Source organism: Callionymus lyra, chromosome 18, assembly GCF_982586985.1.
Source record: "Callionymus lyra chromosome 18, fCalLyr1.hap1.1, whole genome shotgun sequence".
Taxonomy (NCBI): domain Eukaryota; kingdom Metazoa; phylum Chordata; class Actinopteri; order Syngnathiformes; family Callionymidae; genus Callionymus; species Callionymus lyra.
Window position 1 is genome coordinate 6,444,872 of NC_141835.1, and position 17,093 is coordinate 6,461,964.

General features: G+C 37.1%; 2 protein-coding genes across 2 annotated transcripts; both read left to right on the forward strand.

Moving 5' to 3' along the window:
- The first annotated feature begins 290 nt into the window (after window positions 1–290).
- Window positions 291–2,895, forward strand: LOC148060295 (thrombomodulin-like). Its single transcript, XM_087780194.1, has one exon. The coding sequence runs from the start codon at window positions 328–330 to the stop codon at window positions 1,339–1,341; it is 1,014 nt and encodes a 337-aa protein (XP_087636320.1). The 5' UTR covers window positions 291–327; the 3' UTR covers window positions 1,342–2,895.
- A 5,459-nt stretch (window positions 2,896–8,354) lies between these two features.
- Window positions 8,355–16,599, forward strand: gnmt (glycine N-methyltransferase). The gene is made up of 6 exons (XM_087779911.1): window positions 8,355–8,588; window positions 11,620–11,747; window positions 11,818–11,931; window positions 13,497–13,639; window positions 14,813–14,934; window positions 15,943–16,599. Exons 1-6 carry the CDS (start codon window positions 8,380–8,382, stop codon window positions 16,112–16,114), a joined length of 888 nt encoding a protein of 295 aa, XP_087636037.1. The 5' UTR covers window positions 8,355–8,379; the 3' UTR covers window positions 16,115–16,599.
- Window positions 16,600–17,093: the final 494 nt, after the last annotated feature.

Below are 17,093 nucleotides of genomic sequence, written 5' to 3' on the forward strand. Positions count from 1 at the left end.
GATATGTGAGTGTGTGTTGGAAACACAGCTTGTGTCTAGTGTGTTTAAGTGTGTGCGTTCTCTATCATAGTTGAGTGTGTGTGTATTTGTGTGCGTGTGTGTCTAAACACGTTTTATTGTTCATAAGCATTTCCTGCTGAAAGAATTGTGTTATTTAAATCAATGGGAACAAAGTTTGTGCGTCTGCCTCTCTCTGGACCAGAGCAGAGGTTTGGACTTTATCTGGTTTCCTTCCTGTCGTTAACTTTCCTTCCGCAGTCGAGGAGCTGAAATGGGTATGAATCAGCCACATTTACTCCATCCCTCCGCACCGACGCACGACCCGCGATGGCATTTTCCACTCTGCTCATTTTGACTTCTATGGTCCGGTTCTGTGGAGCTCAGCTCAGCCCGTGTCGACCCGTGTGTTCTGGAAGCAGCTGCGTCGTCGTCCACCGCTCTGCAGTGGATTTCCTGACCGCCGAGGAGAGATGCCGAGGAAACAATGGAGAGCTGATGACGGTCCGGTCTCCGGCCGATGAGCGACTGCTGGACAGGGTGACTTCGGGACTGGATGGTGGGGAGTTCTGGATCGGCCCACTACTGCCGGAGAACGTCTGCGGCGACGCTTCCGATGCGACGGCTACCGCGTGGCGTGAAGGAGACAAAGTGTGTCCACCGCTCTGCGTGACCGTTTCAAGTGGACAAGAGTCGGTCAAGCAGGTTTGTTCGACCCAGAGCGACGGGTTCTTGTGCAGGACCAGCTACGAAGACGCTTGCACGGCGCGGCAAGTGGCGGAGTCGAAGGTTTTTAAGAGCAAGAAAGGATGTACCGGCGCCCCGTGCCAGCAGAAGTGCAACGTCGTGAAGGACGGCTACACGTGCTCTTGCGAAAAAGGATTCGCCCCCGAAATCAAAGACCCTCGTCTTTGCAAAGTCCACTGCTCTGAGGCGAAGTGCCCGGCCATATGCGACGTAAACACCGGGTACGACTGCCGCTGCGCCGATGGATACATAAGAGACGAGAAGATCTGCGAGGACATCGACGAGTGCAAGATGGATCAGTGCGACCAGGTCTGCGAGAACTCTTTCGGGAGTTTCCGATGCTCCTGCAAGGACGGGTTCGTGCTGGAGGGCAAGGTGAAGTGCGTGCCGGCGGCGGATGATGAGAAGAAGAAGGTGGAAGCCAAGGACGAGCCCTCGCTGTTCATGTGGAGTTTCATCTGGTCGTGGTTGCTGCTGGCTGCGGTCGTGTTCCTGGTCATCGCCGTGGGGAGGTGCGTCATCGTCAGGTGCAACAAGCGCAGAGAGATCGACTTACGCCACGTGTCGACGGCGGCGTCGGGAGACGTGGCGCGTTGATTCGCTCACTCGTGGTCGACGCTCCGACTCTGCTCGGGAAATATGGGAGACGCTTTTGTGCGCATAAAGAATGTATTTTCACATTGAGTGTGAAGCTAGCTTTACATGCTAATGCTACATCTCCTTTAGCTTAGCATTGCCTTGTTTCATCTTGTCAAGTAAATATAAAACGCATAAAATCTTTTTTTTTCTCATCTTTCAAAAATATCCGAAATAACACTTTTCAGTTTTAGGTTTTCTTGTTTTTTATTTTCTAAAAGTTGTTTGAAGGATCGTTTCTTTTGTAAATCTTGCTTCTGAAGTCATAAAATATCATTTTAATTTTCAATTATTTCATATAATTTTGTGAATGCTGAAAAGCACACTCTTGAGTGATACAGACTTTATTGAATCCTACAGACTTTATTTAATCCTACAGAATTAATGAATCCTACAGACTTTATTGAATCCAACAGACTTTATTTAATCCTACAGAATTAATGAATCCTACAGACTTTATTGAATCCAACAGACTTTATTTAATCCTACAGAATTAATGAATCCTACAGACTTTATTTAATCCAACAGACTTTAATGAATCATACAGACTTTATTGAATCCTACAGACTTTATTGAATCCTTCAGACTTTATTGAATCCAACAGACTTTATTGAATCCTACAGACTTTATTGAATCCTACAGACTTTATTGAATCCTACAGACTTTATTTAATCCTACAGAATTAATGAATCCTACAGACTTTATTTAATCCAACAGACTTTAATGAATCATACAGACTTTATTGAATCCTACAGACTTTATTGAATCCTTCAGACTTTATTGAATCCAACAGACTTTATTGAATCCTACAGACTTTATTGAATCCTACAGACTTTATTGAATCCTTCAGACTTTATTGAATCCTACAGACTTTATTGAATCCAACAGACTTTAATAAATCATACAGACTTTATTGAATTTTACAGACTTTATTGAATCCTTCAGACTTTATTGAATCCTACAGATTTTATTGAATCCTTCAGACTTCATTGAATCCTACAGACTTTATTGAATCCTACAGACTTTATTGAATCCTTCAGACTTTATTGAATCCTACAGACTTTATTGAATCCAACAGACTTTAATAAATCATACAGACTTTATTGAATTTTACAGACTTTATTGAATCCTTCAGACTTTATTGAATCCTACAGACTTTCATGAATCCTACAGACTTTCATGAGTCCTACAGACTTTATTGAATCATAAAAACTTCATAAATCCTACAGACTTCAATAAATCTTACAGACTTAAATGAATCCTACAGACTTTTATGAATCTTACAGACTTTATTGAATCATATAAACTTTATAAATCCTACAGACTTAAATGAATCCTACAGACTTAAATGAATCCCACTAACTTTCATGAATCCTGCAGACAAGGCTGTGTTGATTGAACGTCTGGTGTGTTTCAGTCCAGTATGAAAGGTGTGTCTCTTTCTTGTTTATTTGTGTTCATAATTGAAAATAACAAAATAAATGAAATAAAAAACAAAATGCATAACAACCTCAATCTGAGCCCTGAATGACTTTGGGACCCTGAGCTAAATGCTGATCTTAGCATTTTCTTACAGGACGAAAAACATGAACAAATTTCATGTCCAAATATTACACGATATGATCGTTCGGTTCATCTCCAAACCCGACCTCGACCTCGACCTTCCTCAGACGTGGAAACCTCACAGGTTACTGTGATCTCATGAGGACCACATTAATACAGTCAGATCCTTCCGTGCGCCACAAGAGGGCGCTCTAAGCCCAAGTGCCGTCCCAGTCATGTGATGAAACTAGCTGATGCACTCCAGCTTCAACAACATTGAAGATGAAAATTTGCTCATGACCCTGGCTTACTGGGACATCTGCGGGTGAGAACATTGACCTTCTTCACACAACTATAGCAGCTGAGAACCATGTTGTGAACTTAAACTCATATTAATGACAAAACTAAAGGTGTGATTGTATTTTGTCGAGCTTTTATATTCATTAACTTTTGTCACAAAGTTTGTTTGTAAAGTAAAACAATAGAACTGCGTCTTTCTGGTTCATGCATGTGTTAAATTAAAGTCACTTTGAGTGTAAATGTATCTGAAATGTCGACAATGCTAATGCTAATGCTAATGCTAAAGCTAAGAAGAGGGCCTGACACTAATGAGGTCAAAGGTCAAAAGCACATTATCCACACATATGCAGAAGGTAAAATATTAGTCAAGAAAATGTGGTAAAATGTTTCTTCACATGGCAAAATAATTGATTCATTCAAACTCATTTGTCGAAGGTTTAAAGGAAGAAACAAAAAAAAAATTCAAGGGTTTTACTTTTACTTTTGTTAACTTTGTTTATCACCTTTAAATGTTTTTAAATCTGGTCATAAATCTTCAAGTGATGAAAAATAAAAATCTCAGGACACTAAATATTTAATTTGAATGTTTTGCCTTCACATTCGGGCCATTTATTTATTTAATTACTTGACTTTATTAAAAAGTGACACAACATATCGATACATTAGTTTATACAGAATGTTTATATATTTAAATTAGCTCATGAATAAAGAAAAACAAAAAAATCCACAGAAAACATAGTTAGACTTAGATTTAGACTTTCTTTTATTGCAGTGAAAATGGCAACGAAATGATTTATACATTATAAATTCCTGTATATGTCTGTATATGTAAGGAAAATCCAAAGAATCAAAATTAATTTTTTTTTTTTATGTAAGATTTTCAAATAGTCAATTAAAATGTTAATATCAGGAGTGACATTTTAAATGTAGCCTTGAGAATGTGATATTTGCTGAGGATGAAGAAAAGTTTCATAAGAAGTTACTTTCCAGCCTGGAAGTCCCTCAAGAGCAGGACAAAGACATCGTGAACATGAGCATCAGATGAACGTCTCTCTCTGTGCAGCTGCTGACCTTGACACCTTGAAGGTCACGAGATCAATCCATCAACTCTGGTTTGGTCCTAACTTCCTCCTTCCTGAACAGGCTGTGAGACTGAAGAGGAGAAGGTGTGCGAGGACACGATGGAGAAGCAGGCGATGGACTTCAGGAACGTCTCGGTGAGGATCTGCTGCTCTGACGGTTGTATTTGACCTCTGACCTGCCGACTTGTAACGTCCTCCCATTTTTAAGCCTATATATTTTCAGTTAGCAATTACTGCTTGACTGCTACAGTGAATGACACTATGTAGCCATTACCTCTTTCTTCTATTCCTCTTTTTCTACCCTTTTTTCCCCTCATTCACTTGAATGGGAAAAACTCTTCAACTCATGTTTCAACTCCTTCCACTTTGACCTTCAGGTACATTCATCTACTCACACCTTGAAACTTCAACTTGTATCAACACACTTGACTACTAGATACAATTCTATTATGGGATGTTCAGCAGAGTCAACATTCGCACAGCATTTTTCTTCTGGAAATACAAATGTTCCAGTTGATTTTTGAACGCTTGTTGTTGTAGTGTCTGTGAATTAAGAGCATCAACTGAAGTGATCATGTGATCAAGTGTCAGATGACTGTGTGACTTTAAATCTATCAGGGAATAATCGATAAAAGAGTGAACTTTACATTCCTGTAAATCACGTTTTTACAAATCGATCAGAAAAGATTGTTTAAGTGCGAGTCAATGTGGATTGGAAGTGTTTGCTGCCCTCTAGTGGTTCTTCTGCAATATAACTGCAGTTTATTTTCTAAACTCATTCTCGTCTTTGTTACGAAGAAAACTTAAATTACATTAAATACAATTTATGTATTTATGTTTATATGCATCTGTCTTCTTTGGAGGAAACTTCAGCGAATCATTGCTGGAATTACAGAAAATGATATTTGTTTTAAGCCACAACACAAGAACACGGCATTTGTGTCATAATTTGTAATACACATAAACTAAAACAGTGAATACACTATAAATAATAAACTAGAGGACGGATCTCATACACGCTTCAAATTTACACCCACATTGTGACCTTTTTTTTTTTAACACAAATGTAATTTATTTATATAATTTAATACCTTTTTTTCCTGCAGCTTCCTCTCTAAGTAAGTAAGTAATTTTTATTTATATAGCGCTTTTCCAGACCAGGGTCACAAAGCGCTTAAACAATCAAAACAATATTCAATAAAATATATACTTTAAAGATCAAGATAAAACTGATAACACAACAGGAGTTCCGGAAAATCAAGGTAAAGCCTGAACAAATAAAAACGTCTTAAGATGTTTCTTAAAGCCTCTACAGTGTGATTTCATCCTCAAAGATTTGTGGATCCGTAACTGAACCTCACTTTTGTTACTCACTTACTTTTGTGTGTCTCGTTTCCTGAACCAGTCGAGCAGGAATTTAATTTATTAGAAAAAAAAAGAAAAGAAGAAGTTGGCTGTAATCTGGCCAGTTGAGACATCAGTTAATAGGAAACCAAAAACCAACAGCCTCACGACAACAATCTCCCACCGACACCAAAGTCCAGCTCATCGACGTGATGACCCACAAAAGGCCCATCTGAGACAGAGAGCAGACTTTGGACGTCAGCGAGCGCCGCCTCGAGCTCGCTCAGTCCGCACCAGTCCGCCCGACGCACCAGATAACAAGTCGTTGATGTGGAATTCCAGCTTGAACAAACATTCCACTCGAATGAAGAGTTCAAGAAAACAAAGTCAATTATGAGAGGATTATCTCAAAAGTAAGCGACAATGTTTAACCAAAATATTTAATTACATTCATTTTTGTATTTGATTCTTTTGATTATATTATTATTTACTAGTTATACTGTAGTATTATTATTCTGAATATAGTGTAAATTCCTCTTTAACATTTTATGAATATGGCAAATATTTAATTTGGTATTTAGATTATGCATTCTTAATATATTAGTTGTATTTTTTTTTTTTTTTTTAAACTGTCCATATACCATCACTTTCTTTCTCTTTTAAAAATAATATTTTCATACAAATACACAAGTCAGCAACTTTTCAAAAAGGTAATATTTTTATAAATATGAACATAATAAAAGGAAACTAGCTAATCCAGGCTCACTATCAGTTTTGTAAGTAAGTAAGTAAGTAATTTTTATTTGTATAGCGCTTTTCTAGACCAGGGTCACAAAGCGCTTAAACAATCAAAACGATATTCAATAAAGTATATACTTTAAAGGGAAAGATAAAACTGATAACACAACTTTTAAATATCGCAGCCTATGTGGTTGAAATCAGAAGAATAAACACAGAATGATTACAATTTATGTTAAGTATAAGAAAACACTAAACTAGAGGCACAACAAACTGACCTCTTGGACTAGAATTACTAGAATTAGTAACCAGATTCAAATATTACTACTAATAACTCGCAGGTGGGGTTCCTCAAGGCTCCATTCTTGGGCCACCTCAACTATTATCTACAACCTGGGAAACGAGACACAGTGTGGACAACGTACAGATTGTAGGCTCCCAAGCTGTATTATGGGCTGAAAGGTCAACAATAAATCCATGTGGGTGAGAAACCTTTGAGCTGTTAATAAGTCATTATTGCTGATATTTACTTTTGTCATCCGTGTGCTGCCAAAACTGCCAGATCCGCTTAGTGAGTTATTAAAAGTTGTGTTATTCTTCAAACAACCGTCGAAAAGGTCACGTCACACAAAGAACACAGGAGCTGGATTACAGCAGGTCGGACCAGGATGTGGCTGGTTGCGACTGAGATAACCTTGTCTTATCCAACATGAAGTGACCCTTGCTGAACTTGACGGGCCAATAGGAGATGGAGGAGGAGAGGTTGTTGCTTTATGGCTCAGAGGCGCTTATAATTGACTCCATTACACAACAAACTAGTCCAAGAGGTCAGTTTGTTGCAGGGCCGGGTCTAGGCAGGGGCAAGAGGGGGCCTGGCCCCCTCAAATAAATGTTGTGCCCCCTCAAACCAGGGCCGGGTCTAGGCAGGGGCAAGAGGGGGCCTGGCCCCCTCAAATAAATGTTGTGCCCCCTTCAACCAGGGCCGGGTCTAGGCAGGGGCAAGAGGGGGCCTGGCACAATGCCCCCTCAAGATTTGTATCTGCCCCCTCATACATGCCTGTCTAGACCCGGCCCTGGTTTGTTGTGCCTCTAGTTTAGTGTTTGCTTATACTTATACATCAATTATATTAAGTGTTTATTCTTACGATTTAAACCACATAGGCTGCGATATTTAAAAGTTATTTTAAAAATGTTGCTTAACAGTTTTGTAAATAGTTATTGTTTAATTCAACTGATTGTACGCCTTATTTACAATATATTCTCTTCGATAAGGAATAATACCTCAAGAACAAACTTTATTTACTATTATAATACATTTTAAGTCGTCGTATTAACTTTGGAATTTATTTTAAATAATTATAAGAATGAGCAACGCTAATTTATATGTATTTTTATCGCTAGAAACGGATGTTTAATGGGAGAAAGAAAAAACATTTTTTATTTATTGACCATTTTTGATTTTGTTTATTTAAAAACATAATTCCTGTTTCTAATTTATATTTTATATATACATATCCACGTTAAAGAGTGTCTTGTAGATTGTTATTATTATTATTGCACCTGCAATTAACAAATACAACTGAACACAATAAACTATAAACTGCAACCAATTTTTTTACCCTATATCTTGCCTTACAGGGGATACTTTGGCGCATTGAAGTAACGTTCAACGAAATAGTAAATAAGTCGAGCACTGTTTAAGTGTATTAAAGTTTTTACGAGTTTTATATCTGACAACGAACCTAAAAGTATTTGGCAAAATATTTTCATCATACTGAAAACTGTCCCTGAAAGCATAACTCGGGGAAGAAGTAAATATCTACGTCAGCAGCGTAAACACGGAAGTACACGGGAAGACCAATCAAAAAGAGGGCGTCGATTAACGTCGGCGCGTGATTGGCTGAAAGTTTATCCTCTCGCTGTCGCTCATATAAATACCAACCTAAACACCAGCGGGCATCAGTGCTCGAGTCCAGCCGAGAAAAGTGACAGCATGTCGGTCGACAGCGTGTTCAGGACCCGCTCCCTCGGCGTGGCTGCCGAGGGTCTCCCCGACCAGTACGCCGACGGCAAGGCGGCCAAAGTGTGGGAGCTGTACATCGGGGACACGCAGAGCCGGACCCAGGAGTACAAGAGCTGGGTGTTGTCGCTGCTGAGGCAGCAGGGGGCCCGCAGGATCCTGGACGTCGCATGCGGAACCGGGTAAACGTTAGAAGAACGCGCACTCAGCCGTTTTTTTGTAGCCGCGGACCAAACCTCCGTTACTTTTCCGCCGCTTCTAGACGCTCTAGCGGTTTCCGGTGAAACGACAAAGCGTGGAGAGATGGAGCTTCTGCGTGACTATTTTCACACTCTAGGTCTTTAATTCGGCTGTTATTAAACGTGTATTTAAGCTCATTGTTTAACCAAATGGGACGTTTAAAAAAAACAAAAAACAACAACAACCGATTTTTCATCACCAAATTGTAACAATTCAAATTTTAGTCACAGAAAGATTTCTAAAGCAAACGTATGTCCCTTAGAATGGACAAAAAAAATGCAAAAAACAAATATAACAAAAGACATCGACTGGTTAAAAGGTCAGGGGTCAAATCATTTCACTTATTTCATTAATGACATTTTTATTATTATTATTATTAATTCGTTTAAACATTACATGTAATCGCTGCTTAAATATTGATCTCAAATTGGAATAGTTTACTTAAACTTTGGAACCATCTTCCTCTCTCTCTGTGTTTGATGATCTACTGACTCCTTCAAGAAACATCTTAAGACGTTTCTATTTGTTCAGGCTTTTCCTTGATTTTCTGGAACTCCTGTTGTGTTATCAGTTTTATCTTGACCTTTAAAGTATATACTTTATTGAATATTGTTTTGATTGTTTAAGCGCTTTGTGACCCTGGTCTAGAAAATCTCTATACAAATAACGTTTTGACCTAAATCTACTTAATATATATTTTGTTAAGCTCGCCAAATGGACCTTTCCTTTGCTAGGCTGTCACATTATCAGTTATTATCAGTTATTATTAGTGTAACAAAACACACCTGGTGATTTCCCATCATATTTAAAAAATATATCTATTTATTGCTAAAAAATGAACACTAGCTGTACAGGATATGACAGACAATTGTATTATTATTATAATAATTGTATAAATTACTTTCTTGTAATGACTATTATTGCCTCGGGGTTTATTCCTGTCATTTTATTTAAATATTTTATTCTGTACTTTCATCGCCACAAAAACAATATCCTGTGTTGCTTTTAAAACGCTGGCAATAAATCTGTTCTGATTCTGATAATTGTTCAATAATTTATCTGGATTGTTCTTATGATTATGATGAGTGAGAGCAAAATTTGAAATAAAAATGAATAAATGTTCGGTGAAACTAAGATAATAGACGATATATATATATATATATCTCAAGAAAATTATAATATCGTGACAAAATAAAAATTGGAATAATATAAACAAGGAATGGATTAAAAAAGATTCTTAATAATGATTCATATAATTCAAAATAGTTCACATTGATTGGTCCGATCTAAGTGTTGTAATGTCGCTTTGTAATATAATTGAACCGCTATGAATAAATGTGAGTTTTAGATTTAACCTTTTTTGGTCAATTTATGCAGAAGATTCAGTAAGTAGGTCATTTTTATCTGGTTACTGAGTGTCTTTATGTTTAGACGTTGAGCTCTGGAGCTGCTGTTAGTTCCTACAATGTTTACCTCACTGATAGTTTATCAGCAGCAGAGGCCATGGACACAGAACACGCTTTGACCCTTCGCTCCTGAGCCGACCTCGGTCCAGGATTACCTAAGAACCTCCGTTGAAAGATCCCCAAATGCTCTGGATGGATTAATGAGTGACGCCCTTGTGACGGTTCAACCATCAGTGTAAATATTGTGCAACGACTTCTCAACTTTGACCCTCATCGTAGCCGTCAGCCGAGACGTAAACACGCTCGTCTGCGACTGAGGTTACAAGAGGCTTCACTATTTTTGGCTCGATGATGGAGGATCTTGTGACGTCCTCGAGTCAACTCTTTCAATTTGAGATCAATATTGAAGCAGCGATTAAATGAATTAATTAAAAATAAAAAAAATAGTTTTTATAACCAATATTTTCTAACGTATACATTTTATTACAATTATTTCTATTTTTATTTCATTTTAAAATAAGATGTTTATTTATTTATTTGTCCTACAGTTGGGTAATTTAATTACATGTATTGTTTTCATTAGTATTGTCGATATATATATTAACTTCATTACGTAGTTTATACATTATGATGATATAAATGATTTTATATAAACAATATTAAAAAGATTGTAGTAGGAAAGTTGCCCGGGAAGAAGAAAAGGGTTAAAAAATTAAAATATGATGTAAACACAAAAGAAAAAGAATGATAAAATGAAAATATCATCCAAAATTAACATATTTACTTTATTTAATGTATAGCTTAATACTAAGAAACATGATACATTTTATATATTTTTTACATGTGTATCTGATTATGTTTAAGTTTTATTTGGTTATATTTTTCAAAAGTACATTTTTATATTGTTTGTTAAAAATATTTTTGGGAAAACAATTGTTTAGCAACGATAATATTCACACTTTCTGTATAGTTTAGTGTTTGCTTATACTTAACATAAATTATATTAAGTGTTTATTCTTCCGATTCAAACCACATAGGCTGCGGTATTTAAAAGTTATTTTAAAAATGTTGTTTAACATTTTTGTAAACAGTTATTGTTTAATTCAACTGTTTGTACGCCTTATTTACAATATATTCTCTTCGATAAGGAATAATACCTCAAGAACAAACTTTATTTACTATAAAAATACATTTTAAGTCGTCATATTAACTCTGGAATTTATTTAAAAGAATGGTTATATTTTTCAAATGTATATTTTTATATTGTGTGTTAAAATATTTTTGGGGAAATAATTGTTTAGCAACCGTTTCTGCTTTTAAACACGATAATATTCACACTTTGTGAATATAAAAATGAAATAAAGAGATTAATAAAATAAAATATCATTATTTGTATGAATAATTGTAAGTTTGTGTCGTTTTACTTGTGTTGTAAAAAGTTGAATTCAACATTGACACAGATTTAAAAACGCATTATGAGGATTTGTTATTGAGTTGTTGGATTTTGGTTTTGAGGTATTTTTTTTCTGAATCGAGTCCCTCAAAGTGAAAGTGTTTTCTGCTGCAGCGTGGACTCCATCATGCTGGTGGAGGAAGGCTTCGACGTCACCAGCGTGGACGCCAGCGACAAGATGCTGAAGTACGCGCTCAAGTCCAGGTGGGAGCGCAGGAAAGAGCAAGCCTTCGACCAGTGGGGTACGAGAGCCTCCGTCCTCGACTCGCCGCCGGGTGACCTCCTTAACCCTTGACCCTTGTGATCCCCCAGTGATCGAAGAGGCCAACTGGCTGAACCTGCCCGAGGACATCCGGAAACCAGCCGACGGATTCGACGCCGTCATCTGCCTCGGGAACTCGTTCGCACATCTGCCAGACTTTAAAGGTGAATTTCAAGGAGGTTTTTATAGTTATTGACCCCCTGTTGTGTCGTTGGGTATGAGAAAAAATACATACACTGCTATAAATATATCAGTATTTTATTTTTTTTGCACCTTTCAAATCATATTTTATTCTTTAACATATTTATTTAATGGTTTATCTCTAAATAAAATGTGTAATTCAGTATTTTATTTACAATTAACTTGTAAAAATGATCCCTTTTTCTTCTGTGTGTGTGTTGCAATAAAGTAAGTTAGTCATAGTAATTTGTAAAGCAAACTTTCTAGACCAGGGTCACAAAGTACTTGAACAATCAAACCAATACACAATTAAAAATGCCTACAAATTAAAAAACACTAAAAGGCCAAGACAACATAGAGACAAACACAAGAGTCCCAGAAAATTGGGGAAAAAGCCTGTACAAATAATATATTTGAATCAAAAATAAATAAAAAAACATAGCAGTTATTATTAAGAACAATGAAATCCCGCGAGGTGACTGAGGACGAGAGGATGCAGTCGATTCCAACAGCTTTTGAAGCTCATGTTTGGACAACATTTTTCCAGTTTTACTACTTCAACCGAAAGACGGATCGACAAAGAAGTGCTATCTTTGGGTCTTGTTCACAAGTGAGGAAAAGGATCGTCAGGATTTAAGGCAACAGTTCCTTTAAGAAAGGGATCAAACACTTTAAAGGTGAATGTCAAGGAGGTTTTTATAGTTATTGACCCCCTGTTGTGTCGATGGTTATGAGAAAAAAGGGATACACTGCTATAAATATATCAATATTTTATTTTTTAACCTACTTTATCAGTATTCAACAATGCCTTTCAAATCATATTTTATTCTTTAACATATTTATTTAATGGTTTATCTCTAAATAAAATGTGTAATTCAGTATTTTATGTAGAGTTAACTTGTAAAAATGATCAGCCCTTTTTCTTCGGTGTGTGTTGCAATAAAGTAAGTTAGTCAAAGTAATTTGTAAAGCAAACTTACTAGACCAGGGTCACAAAGTACTTGAACAATCAAAAGCAATACACAATTAAAAATGCCTACAAATTAAAAAAGACTAAAAGGCCAAGACTACATAGAAACAAACACAAGAGTCCCAGAAAATGGTGGAAAAAGCCTGAACAAATAAAACATTTGAATCAAAAATAAATAAACAAACAAACATAGCAGTTATTATTAAGAACAATGAAATCCCGCGAGGTGACTGAGGACGAGAGGATGCAGTCGATTCCAACAGCTTTTGAAGTTCATGTTTGCACAACATTTTTCCAGTTTTACTACTTCAACCGAAAGACGGATCGACAAAGAAGTGCTATCTTTGGGTCTTGTTCACAAGTGAGGAAAGGATCATCAGGAGGCGTCATTTCCTTTAAGAAAGGGATCAAACACTAGCAAGATGTTTCCTAAAACAATTGTCGTTTTGGAATTCCAAGGACTTTGTCTGCACACTGAGGTCACAACAATCCTTCAGCTTCCCAGAGCAGTAACCAGAACCCCTCTCTCTCTCTCTCTCTCTCTCTCTCTCTCTCTCTCTCTCTCTCCTTGCCTTGCAGGGGACCAGAGCGACCAGAAGTTGGCGCTCCACAACATCGCCAGCATGGTCCGACCCGGCGGGATCCTTATCATCGACCACCGCAACTACGACTACATCCTGGAGACGGGCCGAGCGCCGCAGGGCAAGAACATCTACTACAAGGTACTAGGATGTCCCGTTCATAACATTATGACCACTGGTTTGATGGTTTTTCAAGTGGTGGCTTCACGACCCAGAAGTGTGTCGTGAAGCCACTATCTGTGGGTCAATCCCTTCTTTTTAAACTTCAGATTTGTTTTGATTTAATAAATATTTAAATAAATGTTGAATTTGGTTAAATAGTAATAATGTTGTGCCCAAGTCAAACCATTGGAAAACCCCTGCCCTAGCCACGTCATTAGTCGCCTGAGTTCACTGAGAGGGGGCCAGACAAGGTTTAGGAAGTGGGACATTTTATTTGATATGCGAGTTGAGCGGTTGTCTTTCAACTGTTTATGTCCTACTTTAATATTAAGCTTGATATTAAGTTGTGTACTTTCTGTTGAGTACGCACAGACGAGACACGATCACAACTGTCGTCTCCATCTTGTCAAACTTCAAACAGAGAAGCTTTTGTGTAGAAAACAACAGCAGGTTAATCCTTTGGTTTACATTAACCTGAATATAAATATTAAGTTGTGTACTTTCACTCTGTTGAGTACACACAGGCGAGACACGATCACAACTGTCGTCTCCTTCTTGTCAAATGTCAGACAAACAGAAGCTTTTGTATAGAAAACAACAGCAGTTTAATGTTTTTGTTTACATTAACCTGAATCTAAATATTAAGTTGTGTACTTTCACTCTGTTGAGTACACACAGGTGAGACACGATCACAACTGTCGTCTCCTTCTTGTCAAATGTCAGACAAACAGAAGCTTTTGTGTAGAAAACAACAGCAGTTTAATGTTTTTGTTTACATTAACCTGAATCTAAATATTAAGTTGTGTACTTTCTGTTGAGCACACACTGACGAGACACGATCACAACTGTCGTCTCCATCTTGTCAAACTTCAGACAAACAGAAGCTTTTGTGTAGAAAACAACAGCAGTTTAATGTTTTTGTTTACATTAACATGAATCTAAATATTAAGTTGTGTACTTTCACTCTGTTAAGTACACACAGGTGAGACACGATCACAACTGTCGTCTCCATCTTGTCAAACTTCAGACAAACGGAGAAGATTTTGTGTAGAAAACGACAGCATGCGACAGCTTCACGGTTCGAGTCTTGAGTCAACAGAGGACCTTCTCCAGATCCGTCTCCTGGTCTGACCCTTGTGGCATGTGTTGCAGAGCGACCTCACTCAGGACATCTCCACCTCGGTGCTGTGGGTCGACAACAAACCTCACATGATCACACTGGACTACACCATCCAGGTGCCTCAGGCCAAGCCACAAGACACCCCGGATGTCAGGTGAGTGACACGTGTGATGAGCCGCTCATCGTGTCAGACATGATGTTTCATGAAGTGTCTTCGACCACAGAATTGACAATTACTGTGTATTTAATTCAGCGTTAGTCACTCGCCATTAAAAAAAGTTAGTTTTTCATTTGTATTTGTATAGCGCTTTTCCAGACCAGGGTCACAAAATCAAAACAATATTCAATAAAGTATATACTTTAAAGGTCAAGATAACACTGGGAACAACACAGGAGTTCCAGAAAATCAAGGAAAAGCCTGAACAAATAAGCGCTCTATAAATACTAATAACTTACTTGCTTATTGCTTTTTTAAAGCATCTAATTATTTAAATGATTTAGTTCAATAATTTGTATATTGAATACATTAATTCAGTTTTTTTTTAAAGTTTTTTTATATATTTAAATGGTGATTTATCTTCTCTTTTTATATATAATTCATTTTGAAAATGAATTGTTTTTAACACAGTTTGATTCTAATACCAATCGTTCAAAATTAATATATATATATATATTATATATATATATGTGTATATAAATAATAACTCAAGCTTTTGATTTAGAAATTATTTAATTTAATCATTTAAAAAAAAGGATTTAATGTTAAATAATATAACAATTAAATTAATTAATAACAAATTTAAAATGTTAAATTTGATCATTCAATATTCTGATGGCACTAATATTTTAATACATATCGGTGTTAAATATATTTTGGGCTACAAATGCGATAAAACGAATAATTGAAGGCCACAAAATGGCCGACTTCCCCCCAAAAATTCCGACAATAATTTGCTATACTTTACTTCAATTTGTTGCATCTCCAGGATTGATGTTTCAGGACAAAAGTAAATATTTAGATTAGCTTTAAGCTAAACCATTAACGTAAAAGAAAACTGTCCCTGTTTGACGCAGTTTGTTACAAACGTTAAATACAGATTTGAGATCTACAGAAGCTTCCGCACGAACAAAGATCGTAAACGAAAATGGTTTCCACTTGCAGCAAGTTCCGCCTCTCTTACTACCCTCACTGCCTGGACACCTTCAAATCTCTGCTGAACGGGGCCTTCGGCGGCAAACTGGAGCACAATGTCTACGGGGACTTCAAGGAATACACTCCGGGTCAGACCAACGCTCCGTGCTACTTCATCCACGTCTGCAAGAAGACCGCCTGAAGACCGCCTGAAGACCGCCTGAAGACCACCGGCGACGCCCGCCGCGCCGTCAGCTGTTTACGTCCTGCTGTCCCAAAGAAAGTGATTTTTTCTTTTCTTTTTTTAGACCCTTTGTGCATAAAGTTTTATTGTAAAATATTGTCAAATGACCACACGTGTCTTAAAGAATGGAGAGTATCGGTGCCTTTTTTGTTTTTCTGGCTGTGCTCTCGTTCACACCTTGAATGGAAACCAAAATATCATTTAATGAAGCCAAAAGCAAAAACACCAAATGCCTTTTAAGTTTCAAATCCATTTAGTTCTTGTTCATTTATGTCAAACCATTCTTCCAGCTAATGTTTTTTTTTCTTTCCTTGACGTCAGAACTGTGAGTTCTCCAGACGTAGAACAGAATCTCTGATCGACTTGAAAACCGAGTTTAAAACTGTGACTGAAGTGTCTTCCGGTTGATTGACAGCGAGGAGAATAAACGTGAAGACAGTTGACTGAGCATTTTTTATTTTCCTGAAATAAAACCACTAGTAGTTCAAGTCTGTGCCAACCAACTCATTACATCACACGTAAACAAAATACATAATTTATTATCTTAAGTGACGCATCATTAGATTTATTGAGACACACCTGTGAACATCCGCCATCTTGTTTTTCTAATCTAATAGGAGCAGCAGTAACAACATTAGTAAGTAGTAACAACAGCCGTTTTGGTCTACATATATGGACTTTTTGTTAGTTTTAAAGTGGTAAATCGAATATCCCTGATTCACTTAAGTGTCCTGGATGGTTTTGTCGCAAAACTGATGTTCAAGACTGAAGGTTAGTAAACTTTATACTAGCTAAGTTGTTATTAGCCTCTGATGCTAACGTTTGAATAGCTTCGGTTTAGGAGCAGATTAGCTTCTGAAAACGTTAAATTAAATGGCTATAAGGAATATTAAAGTGCCCAGTTCATTATAATCGAATTAATCACTGTTTAATAAAT

Bases quoted from the DNA above. Each gene is read 5' to 3' on its own strand.
- LOC148060295 (XM_087780194.1), top strand. From the start codon at position 328: ATGGCATTTTCCACTCTGCTCATTTTGACTTCTATGGTCCGGTTCTGT.
- gnmt (XM_087779911.1), top strand. From the start codon at position 8,380: ATGTCGGTCGACAGCGTGTTCAGGACCCGCTCCCTCGGCGTGGCTGCC. The intron at 8,589-11,619 runs GTAAACGTTAGA...TTTCTGCTGCAG, and splicing joins GACGTCGCATGCGGAACCGG to CGTGGACTCCATCATGCTGG. The intron at 11,748-11,817 runs GTACGAGAGCCT...GTGATCCCCCAG, and splicing joins GCAAGCCTTCGACCAGTGGG to TGATCGAAGAGGCCAACTGG.